The sequence below is a fragment of the Henckelia pumila genome, chromosome 4 (genome assembly GCF_033568475.1).
Source record: "Henckelia pumila isolate YLH828 chromosome 4, ASM3356847v2, whole genome shotgun sequence".
Lineage (NCBI taxonomy): Eukaryota > Viridiplantae > Streptophyta > Magnoliopsida > Lamiales > Gesneriaceae > Henckelia > Henckelia pumila.
This window is the reverse complement of record NC_133123.1, coordinates 2,258,017-2,269,957: the sequence shown is the minus strand read 5'-3', so window position 1 is coordinate 2,269,957 and position 11,941 is coordinate 2,258,017. Positions and strand designations below refer to the sequence as shown.

General features: G+C 31.9%; 2 protein-coding genes and 1 long non-coding RNA gene across 4 annotated transcripts; all 3 read right to left on the bottom strand.

The window, feature by feature from the left end:
• Positions 1-2,613: 2,613 nt before the first annotated feature.
• On the bottom strand, positions 2,614-3,156 carry LOC140894357 (cell wall / vacuolar inhibitor of fructosidase 2-like). Its single transcript, XM_073302866.1, has one exon. It carries the CDS (start codon positions 3,154-3,156, stop codon positions 2,614-2,616), a length of 543 nt encoding a protein of 180 aa, XP_073158967.1.
• A 2,705-nt stretch (positions 3,157-5,861) lies between these two features.
• Positions 5,862-7,266, bottom strand: LOC140866690 (uncharacterized). Its single transcript, XR_012144957.1, has 2 exons — positions 6,828-7,266; positions 5,862-6,708 (listed from the first exon to the last, which is right to left on the bottom strand). It is a non-coding gene; the product is annotated as an uncharacterized lncRNA (long non-coding RNA).
• Positions 7,267-7,559: 293 nt separating this feature from the next.
• On the bottom strand, positions 7,560-10,187 carry LOC140862992 (ras-related protein RABB1c). Of its 2 annotated transcripts, none has more exons than XM_073266068.1 (6): positions 9,890-10,187; positions 9,335-9,474; positions 8,819-8,901; positions 8,182-8,386; positions 8,031-8,099; positions 7,560-7,909 (listed from the first exon to the last, which is right to left on the bottom strand). In XM_073266068.1, exons 1-6 carry the CDS (start codon positions 9,933-9,935, stop codon positions 7,817-7,819), a joined length of 636 nt encoding a protein of 211 aa, XP_073122169.1. In that variant the 5' UTR covers positions 9,936-10,187; the 3' UTR covers positions 7,560-7,816. The 2 variants fall into 2 exon arrangements, with proteins under 2 accessions (XP_073122169.1, XP_073122170.1); XM_073266069.1 differs by having other exon boundaries at positions 10,006-10,187.
• Between the last annotated feature and the right edge of the window lie 1,754 nt (positions 10,188-11,941).

Sequence of the window (11,941 nt, the reverse complement as noted above, 5' to 3'; positions counted from 1 at the left end):
GAATTCAAGTTTTCAGAGCTCCAATTAGGGATTCGATACTATTGGGGAAATTAATAGGGGTCGAAGCAATTAATTGGCCACAGGTTGAAGACGGAAGGATTCTTCCCCAAATTCACACAAAATCAAGGTGCAATGTTTCTCTCCTATTATTATGATATAAGTTCATGCATTTTGAGAAATTAATTTGATCTAATACTGAATGTTCGTGTCAGATGTTAAATTTACTTCCCATGTGCGCAATATATATAAAATTAAAGATGGGATTTTGTAAATTTATGTGGGTTTCGTTGAATTCCAATTTAATGATGATTTTTTTTTGGTGTTAGTAGAATCTCAGTGAATGAAAAGACATAATTGTGAAATCTTGTTGGATAATGGGTGTTGAAAACTGGCAAATTCATGTTTGATTTGTGGGATTACAAGGCATTTATTTTATTGGATTTTTTTGTTCATACGGTAATAATTTGAAAATTGATCAAAGTATTGATGATTTTTTTTATTTTAAGAAATGTAGCCCGGTATCACACCAAGCACACAACAACTTTAAACTACATAATATTATTAATTTATGTATAATTTATCTCATAAAATTTTGCGTATTTTTTTCTATTAATTATTAATTTTACATCAATCAAATTATTAATAATTTATCTTACATCAAGCAAATAATTGAATTTAAATTATTATATTATATTTTATAAATAATATTATTTATACTTTATTTAAAGTTAAGACAAAATGATCATTTAAATTTTTTATATTAATTTAGTCAATCAAATCAAATAACTATAATCTAACAATTAAATCAAATGTTATATTAACTATCATTATTTATTTATTTATTTATTTATATTTAATTACATTATATTATTTATCTATGTATTATTTATCATATCTCTCAATCAAACGATTCTAAGTGTATCTAAGATTTGGTTAACCTTCTGAACCGAGTCAAGATCGAAAATTCGATTTGAACCGAAAATCAAACCGAATTTTCGGTTTGATTTTCAGATCTTGAGATTTTTTATTTTTGGTTCAATTCGGTTTTTTCTGCTAATCAAACCGAAAAAACAAAAATAATTTGGTTTTTAACCAAACCGAACTGTGAATTTAGGTTTGGATTTTCGGTTAAATTTGGTTCGATTAACCGAAAGTTCAGTTCGATTCGGTACAAATGAACACCCCTAATTACAACATTCAAACTATATGACATAACATATATTATATAAAATTTAGAGTAGATATATTGTGAGACGATTTCAAATCTTTATCGTGGGACGAGTGAATTTTACCTATATATTTATAGCACAAAGTGATATTATCATAAAAAATAATTTTTTTCATAGATAACCCAAATAAAATAATCATTTCGTAAAATTAATCCGTGCGATTGTGTAGTACGAATTTTTGCCCAAATTTGAAGGCAGTGAGATAAATTTATTAAATCTGATTAAAAAATTATAATAGGGCAATGATAAAAGACATATATTACGTTCTTGGGTGTTCATGATGTTTAGGATGAGTTTTCAAAATACAATTTTTTTTTAAATGATGTTTGGGACATTACACGGACGATGCATTTATTAACATTTGACCTTTCTTGGTCCATTGACAGATCACAGAACTCTCACGAACCACAACCTTTCATTCCAACAAAATGATCCATAAATCGTGATTCCTGATTCAGTTTTTGTTTTATATTACACTAATTTTGTTTTTCTAATAATTGATTTATACGATACTTTTATATATTATATTATATGATTTCTAATAATTCGACTATTACATATCAGAATTATTAAAGAAATTGCTGTGACCATCCATCCAACGAAAAGTTCTTAGCTGCCTTTCAGGTTAGTTCCTTCGATTCTACCCATGGGATAATATCTTATGGGTGGTGTGAAACACATGATTGGTCCAATCATGTGGGATCCGCATAAAAAATATGGGCCCACATAATTTAAACAAATCACAACATTTCATACCACTCATGAGGTATTACCCCATGAGTATCCTCTAGATAGTGCTTGAAGGATAATCTAACTGTTCGGGCATTGTGCACATCACCATGATGTGATGTACACAATGGCCTGGGGCCCTTGGATCTGAATGGGTGTCGATCTAATAAATTAAGTATTCATTTCAAAAAATAAATTAAGTATTCAATGCATTGGTTAAGGATTTACATGCCCACTTTACATCTTTCCTTTTAAATTCAAATAGACGCGAAGTTTCTGTCTTTATGAATTATTATAAGCAAAATTATGGTGAAGTAAATAGTTTTTAATGATAGAATAATCAATAGACTATGCTACTCGTGTTGAGCTCTAATATGATTTATTAACCATAAAACTGGCAAAAATGAAACCAGATCAAAATAGAGAATCAATATTGCGGGCAAGGATGAGAAATGATCAAGACAAGCTGCATGTCGAATTCCATTACATTAACATAGAACAAAATAAATAAATGTTACATGTATACGTTGAGTTACATATTATACATAAAATTATAAAATTATTCATCCATTTTATTTGAAATATCTGTTTTAAAAAATTTCAAGTATAACTTGTAACTCAACGAATAACATTGCGTGCACATGTAGCATCCGTGTCAAACGATGAGTGAATCACCGTCTGCATCTTGTGGAAAGAGGTGAGAAACAGCGTCACAAATATTGGAGAAGTTGATCAAGTCCTGATTCATCACAGACAGGGGCGATGGCCGATCGCTGAAACTGGATTCGCAATCTCTGGCGTACCCTTCCCCCTTGACCGCCAGTCGATCCAGTCCACCATACACTTGCGAGTACATGTTGCCCATGGCCTCGCTGAACGACTGAGCCGCCCAACCGTAAAGCCGCTGGCATTTTTGCATGCCAACATCTTTATCCCTGGAAGCAATTTGATACGCAGCTTTGCTCGTGTTTGCATAGGCCAGCTCGAAGGCAATGAACGCAAGAGTGACTCGATCCGCCGTCGGGGCGCGTGGGTCGGAGTAGATGACCGCGTGGCAGAAGTCGAATATGGTGGTGCTTTTGCATACTTTGGTGGCTAATCCGGTGGTGTCTGAGAGGGCTGGGATTGGATTTTTGGAGAAACAGACCAAGAAGAAGAAGGAGAGAAACAGGGGAAGATAGCCTGCAGAAACTGCCATTGATTTCAAAGATGCGATTGTGTATACATTTAATGGAAATTATATAGGCCGGGGTTGGTTACGAAGACACGGAGGATTCTTTTCCAAATCCGTGACAAATTAATCAAGTAGTGGTAAATTTGAATTTTCAATATATATATATATATTCATTAATAAAAATACAATTCCGTCAAACCCCCAAAAATGGTTCATCCCTTCTTTTTGTCTGGCACGTAATTTTGCAACAATAATGTGTACGTAGGTAAGGTCGATCGGTACGTAATAGTCATGATGCGTATAACATTTTTTTAAAGATGATTTAATGTATTCGAAAGATTTATGTCATTAATCTCAAGCCTATTTAAAGCCAAATAACTTAAAATATAATTATTATATAAAAAACGTAATATGATTTATCATATAATATAATTTCTAAATTTGTAATATGATTTAATTTATTGTAACGTATTTTAAAAATAAATCACAAACAATTGACTTTAATATGAGGCATATATTCTTGGTAACATAAATGCCTTGCAAATGGAAATAGCAAATTACATGATATATTTAAAATGATATTGATGTTTTTTTTTTGAAGAAATGATAATGATGTTATTATCATTGAAATTGTAATTATTCCAATAATTTATTTTAAAAAAAAACTTTTTTCAAAGTAAAAAATGTATGATTTTGTAATTTCAAAAATATCAATATGTAATATTCATGATGCATATAACTTTTTTTAAAAATGATTTAATGAATTCTAAAGATATTTATGTCATTAATCTGATTCCAATTTATGTATTTAATTATTATGGTAAATACGTCAGAACATTTATAATTCGCGCCTATTTAAAGTCAAACAACTTCCAAGACTATTTACAAAAAAACATTACTAGATTAAAAAAAATGACAAAGAAAAATATATATTTGCTTATTGTTTCAATTATTCTCGTAGTCATTGCCTCTAAATGTCATGCACAAGGGCAAGTAAGTAGTCGTAGTTCGATGTTGATTCATGAATTTAAATTAATTTCAATATATATGATTTTGTTAATTCAACTTATTTTTTCGAAAAACAGAATTAAAACTTTGTGATTATCTTATATGCTAACAATTTTTTGTGATTTTAATTATCTTTATTTCAGAGTCACATAATCATAATATATATCCATGTCATATTTAACGATAAATTTTTATTACAGTTTTCAAAGAAATGGTGCGTTGCAGACCCGACCATTCCCTATGCTAACTTGTTACGGTTTAAAATTTTTGCTTGTAGCTCAATAGTACAATGCGACCCGATTAGGCCGAAGGGCATGTGCTATGAGCCCAAAAAATTGTTTTTGCATGCATCTTTTAATCTCAATTCATACTTCAGTCTCACGGGCAATTGTTGGCGGGGAGCTGGTCTTCTTATTGTGCAAGATCCATGTAAAAATGTTCTCTCTCGGTTTTGTTATTATATTCATTATTTTTTATAATGAGAACATCTTATATCAATAGTAGATTTAATTCTAATATTCTACATACTATATTTGATTATTCATAATATTTTCACCCAAGTAATTAAATTAATTTGAAATTCTTGATTTTATTAGTTTTGTGGTCAAATTCTTTTATATATATATATATATATATATATATATATATAATTGTAAGATATTTTCATGCAAGTAAATTGAAAATATCTTTCAACTCAATAACTTTATGTTCACATTCTTGATAGGTTACGCTAAATTCTCATGTAAATATGTAAACTAGGGTATTTCAGATCTGAGGACATGAATAACACAATATTTTTTCCTACTAATATTGTATATTTATATTTAATTATTGAAGATGCATGATCTAATTTTATTATTATGTTGATATTTTGCAGCTTATGGTACATGTCTTTACCGTTAAAGTGACAAGAATTGTGCATCGTATGTAACGACAGAATGCGTCGGAATTGGATAAATGGTCAGATAACTATGTGATTGATTGTATGCCATTTAAAGTACTCATAAATGAAATATTACTTTAATTTCAAAATGATACATATTATTTTCTATTACCTTTCAAAATAATTGAGGTTAATTGGTCGACGAGCACCAATTGCTTTTGGTTTCTTTCTAAATTTTCTACCAAGAAACGTGATTTTAAATTTTTTTTTGTAAAAATAGAACTTTCAAGAATTAACGTGCATCTTCGTAACGAGATAAATTATAAATGGTCTAGCAAAAAAATTGAGATAAAAGAAAAAAAAAACTTACTTAAACATTGTGTCTATCATCATCGTCATGATTGTTACTGCTACTTACCTCGAGAGAAAATTTGTTGAAACTTAGATTTTGAATCCAAAAACTTCGTCCTTATTTGAGACGTCTATCATCATTTTATGAGTTGGTAATATGCCTCTCATTCACAAATCACATCATAGTTACTAGACAAATAAGTTTTTGATGGAGATATCTTTTTATTATTAGTATTAGTAGTACTTATTAAACAAAATAATTGAATTTCTAACAGAGTAATTTATGTTTTTTTTTTTGGAAAAATAATCTATGTTTTATTTGCTACTACCTAATACGGTGTCGTAAATTTATATTTTTTCACAAAAATCATTTAAAAAAAATTCAATTCTGTCAAACCTTGGCCTGAAGTGGTTCATCCCTTCTTTTTCGTCTAGCACGTAATTTTGTAACATTAATTGGTTATAATTGCAACTTGCAAGTCCAGTCTCCAGTGTATAAAAATATTACATTAACTGAGAAATTCAATTCTGTCGAGTTTCATGATGTTTGATTATGGCACAATCATTAATACAACAAGACTCTTGTTTTGGGTATATTTTTTGGGGCTGTAAGTGCTATCCTTATCCTAGGGGTCTGCCCGAAACTTGTCCCGAATAAGTGCCCACACGCATCAAGAATGTACGGGATCGGCTTGCCCATCTCCTTATGGTAATATAGATCAGTATCACCATTTTTGTGGGATAAAAGATGACCAAAAACGGAACCACATACACAACACGCGTGCTTTTGCCACTGACATTTTACTTATTATAACTTATAAGCAATATTTAGATCATCAAATCTCTAGTCTGTCCTTGTTCAAGCCAACATCAAGAGGCTGATCCATTGCAAAGCTCCAAATGCAATCAACGGGTTCTAGATCATCAGCTTGGAACAATGACCGCAAACTGTCATCATCAGACTTCTTACAATGCAAATTTTGATCACGGGCCGGGGAAACAACTAGATTTTGTGCGCATGATTGATCAAGATTGGACGCAAGAGTGTTCGAAACTTCTTCGTCTATGTAATTACATGATGCAAATGTATCTTCCGGCTCTCCGAAGTACTCGTTCCCTTTATAGATCACGCCCTCTTTCAGCCAAGGGAAATCAAATACTCCTACGCCATCCCCGAAATCATAGCTCTTTTCTTTATGCATCGAATCATCCACGACTCTAAACTCGGATTTCTTACCTTTCTTGGATTCTTTCTTGTCTTCTCCTTGATCTCTTGTCCTCTTCCTGGTTTGTGTGTGCTCTATCTCTCCACCCTGATCCATATCTTTTGGCCGCTGTATGAAAAACAAGAAAATGACAAAGAAAGAGATGTGAAGTTCTTACATGAAAATGTTTTTGTTTCAAGAAGAATAGATGGAAGTGATGAAAGAGAGGAGAGGATCTTTAATTATGCCTGGTTTCTGTTGTTTGGCTTGTGTGTTTATCCCTTCTTTTGTGGGCAATTTTCATGGGAGCTGTGTTGGGTTTGCGTTTGCTTCAAAATGAAGATCATTTTTGAGTCACACGCTATGTGATTCGAAGCTAATTAAAACCGTTTTATGGACACATGGAGAGTGAGGGAGTGCAAACAATTACACACCGTTCACCCTTTGCATTTCTCTTTCTGACAGTGTGTATACACATATGGATACACATGAAATTTGGGATAACCAAAATCCTATATTTACGCTTCTTTCCCTCATCGGGATCTTCTCACTCCCTTTAATAAACAGCTTTGGATGAGAAAGATAATAAAAAGTGCTCATTTTGCGCTCATTCTTTCTTCGAATAGTTTGTTATAAAACTTGGTGCACACTTTAATTTCATTGAGGGGAAAATGTTTTCCTCTAATTTTAAAGGGGTTTAAGGGTCTTTCTCTTTCATTTCAAGTGGTTTAAGGCCCTTTTAAGTTTTTCTCTCCTTTTGTTGGTAACAGACAATATATCATCCATATCCATATATTACACGTCGACATTTGAGTGATTGCGATCAACCTAATCCGGGTGTACGAAAGTCCACGAGGAGAAATACAAATATTTTAAATGATATTATTTTACAAATTTTTCGTTTCAAGACTGCAGCCATCATCATATTCTATCGAATAATATATAGCAACCGGCCGGCATATCTATCCACACTCCATAAATAAACAGGGGAAACAGAGAAAACTTGACCATATAAAACAATTTTAACCGATCTTGTTTCTAGTTTGCAGCTTGATACAACATGTACCAACTTTACGACCTTTACACAATCATTGACAATGTACCAATCGAATTTATACTCCAGACGAAACCAAGACAGTGAACAGGAACTGGCAAGAAGTGAGACCATAAAATGAAATATAAACATAAAATGTTGAATTGCTTAAAAGAATAATTCACTAAGGCTTCCAGGTGTATCTCAGCCGCAGCAACCTCCACCTTGGGATGAAGAACCATCCCTGCCACCAGATGGGCCGGGTAAACCACCATAGCCAACTTTTATTCCAAAAGACTGCCAAAAAAAATGCAATCAATATACTGACATCCTAATATGAGCTATTTGATGGTGAAAAGATGCATTTCGGTTTCTTGACCGGCAATAAAATCAGTGGCCACAGATAATATGAGCTAACCTCGTTTGACACGTCAAAAACCCCATCCTGAATTTTCTTATATATTGTTGCAGCTGTTTTTATAAATGCCTGCAGATAATGCCTTGTTAAAAAAAAAACAGATAAAAAGGTGTATAAGTGTGGTGTCCAGTTTCGTGAACTGATTCATCACCTCCTCAACATTTTGAGCAGTTTTAGCAGATGCTTCCATGAAAAGCAGTCCATGTTCCTTTGCAAACTGTTCCCCTTCTTCGGTGCTAACAGCCCTTCTGTGAGCAAGATCACACTTACTTCCTATCAAAATCACTGTCATGTTTGGATTTGCATGCTGTCTTGCATCTTCTAGCCAGCTAGCCAAGTGATTAAATGTTTCCCTCCTGACATGTGGTAAAGGAAATAACCTTTCTTAACAACAAGTATACTGAATTTGGAAACGACTTCTAATAAACAGATTTCGTTTGCTCAATCCATCTCGCATCATGATGACACCTAGTGACAAAGGAGTAGTTTATAAAGGGCTGTGGTGCAATTTTTATCGTGCTTAATATTCCTACAATATTATCTTCAGTGAATTATGTATGCATTAATGCAAGAAATCATATGAGGTGAAATGCAAAGAATTACGTGCTGAAGTAAAGTTGCTCAAAACATCAGTTATTATATAGATTATCCAGTATCACAAAATATGGAACTTTTAGATGGAGTTACAACTTTCCGATAGAAATCAATGTTCTTTTCTGGGAAAAAACAATTAAGAAAAAACCACCAAGTCCTGTACATGAAACCTTACATACAGATGGAAGAGCTACCTGGTGATATCATAGACCAATAGAGCACCAGCAGCTCCTCTGTAGTAGGACCTTGTGATGGATCTAAAGGACTCCTGTCCAGCCTGAAAGTTAATCCAACTTAAGATTTAGGAATAGAGTAATGATCCTTGGGCTTACCAACTTCACAGCATTCACGAAATACATTTGCAAACCTATACAAAACTCAGTAATTTAATTAAAGAACCACCAGTGTGAATTAGCAATAATTCCAACAAACTGCAGTTTTCAAGATCTGCGACAACTATATTCGATGCTTAAAACACTGAGAGGTGCTCAACAAGTCGAAAGAAAATCTGCTGTTACTATACATCAGACTGAGTTTGTACTCAAATTCTTCAATAGTTCATACGTCTTTATAACATCATTTTATTTGAAAATGCTGAATTTAAAAGCAAATAGAAACAAGCATCCCAGTAGACCATAAAAAACGACAGGAGAAAATGTTTGCACCACTACAACTTTATTTCACATATAATTTCTGAAATCAATATCTACCGTGTCCCATATTTGAAGCTTTATGGGCTTAGAGTCAATAGTAATCATCCTCGCTCCAAACTCAACTCCAATAGTTAAGTCATGCACCGGCTGGAACCGCTTGTCAGTAAATTGAAGAAGAAGACATGATTTTCCCACTCCTGCACAGAAAAGTTCCAAGTCATTGGGATTTTTATCAATCAACCACCAAATTTAGCTCGAACATGACACACCAATCAATCTAGCTGGTCGGCTAATTGAATTAAGCCCTTTCTCAACTCCTTAAAACTACCAAGTGCTACGAATTGGCCAAGCTTAATAAAAGACTAGAACTTTACACGACCATCTAATCCGCCAAGCTTAATCAAATTTCAAGAAGAGAATAGCACACCGAAACAGAAAGAAAATCTCCAAGAGAACTACAGGCCGCCAGCAAAACTCAATCTTCCTCAAATATCAAACTACATCATGCAAGGAATAATAAATAAATACTAATAAAGGGTGTCATATTCCAATCGTACTGTACAAAAAAACAATTTGAAAAACATGATAAAACAGGCAGAAAAGTAGAATCACCTGTATCGCCGATAATTATATACTTGAAAAGATAGGCGTAAGACATGACTCTTTTTTTAGGTAAATCCCTAAACCAGAAACCCAATTAAAATCTGGATCGGGAAAGAGACCGAAACCTGGAATTCGTGAATTGTGAAGATGAATCAGGAAAGTGGTATGTATTCGCAAAGAATAAGGAGTCAATGATTATCGAGAGGTTCCAGCGAAGCAGAGATGATTGGAGAGGAGAATTTAATTATGTGTTTCTCTCTACAGAAGAAAACACGTATTCACGTTAGTGAATCTCAAGGGCCCGAGGTTTGCTGCTATGGATTTGTTCAAAAATAAAATAAAATAAATATTCCTTTATATTTTATACTAACAAGTATTATTTTTTTAGTTATTTAAATAAAGAAACCTAATCATGTTGGTGATAAATTACAATTTTGATTTTATAATTTATATGTTCATCGCTGTGCGATTTAATTAGTATTCTATCTTTTGTTTTTTAAATATATTTTTTTTATCAACAACAAGTATATATAGATCTAGAAAATGGTAATTGATTAATGATACATAGCGTATGTCTGATGTGAATGATTGTCTGAAAAAACTATTTACAATCAAGTTGATGCTTATGTGCATGAAAAATATTGAAAATGTGCATAAAACTGATCTAAAAAAAAAAGGCTAAGGATATATCGAAAAGAAATATTAGACGGTCACAACGTTTTGATATTTTTATTTTTTAATATGATTTTAATTTCCTTAACCGAATGTAGTTTACCGCTCCCCACACAACAGAAATGAGGGCTCTCACTCTAAAGAGTCTAACACAAGAGTACATAAGAGATGGGCCTTACTACTGGGCCAGAGAGAAGTTGGGCCAAGGCCAGAACACGTAATTGATTTATCACTATATTGACATCCCATCAACTTCACATTTTTTTAAAAAAAACATCTAAAATTTCGAGAAAAAGATAAGGGCAACTTGTAGATAACTCCCTAAATCAAACATAAGTTTCAATTTATTTCCTATATTTGTATTTTCGAAAATGCCCTTGTTTTATTTTAATCATTATTATTTCTTGAATTATCAAATGTGGAATAAGATTCAAAATCTGATTCACTTGATTCATCAAGATAATAAATATTTTCATCGTCGGATGAAAATTCAATTGTTTTTACTGGATAGAATCCATTAGTATATATTTTTTCAAGAATTTTAACTTTATTTTTCTTTTCGTTTCGTTTTGGACATTCATTTGCATAATGACCTTCTTCATTGCACAACCAACATGTGCAGTTCTTTCCTTTACCTTTTGGGCAAGGTGGTTTTTTATTATCAAAATTTTTATAAAATTTTCTTTTATAAGGTTTTCTGAAGAAATTCCTTCTAAATTTCTTTTTCTTATAGAGAATAAATTTTCTATTAAAAGATTTATAAGGTTTATTTAATTTTTTATGTTTCTGTCGTTTTAAATGTTTGTGTGACATATTTGTTTTACAACCGTATTCTTTTACTGTGAATTTCATTTTGTCACAATAAAGTTTATTGTTTTGTTTGTAATATTTGGATATTCTTTTATTTAATGTTATTTCATGACATTTTTTTGTTATAACGTCTTTAATAAATTTAATATCTCCTCCTAGTGTTTTGGCATAAGCACTAGTTAAGAATTCATCTTTACTATTTATTGGTATATTAGGTATTTTATTAAAAATACTTAATTTATAATGTTTTTTTTATCAGCATCTATTAACTGATAATAGTTTGTTTCATAATCACATATAAATTCTTCTAGATAACATAGATTACATAATTTTATATTATCCAAAATAAAAATTGCTCTATTTTGTTCTATATTTTTGGCTACTAAATTAGCGTCATTATTAGAAACTCCGAAAAATTCTTGGTACAAGACATCAACAAATAGTTCGAAATATCGATGTCCTGTCATTCCTTGTGGTAGATTAGTAATTACGAGGTTTTCAACCCAAGTTCTTACTGCTCCTACCAGTGTCATTTTTATCATCCCATGAGTTAAAACTTGAATATTCTCACTTTTGTCT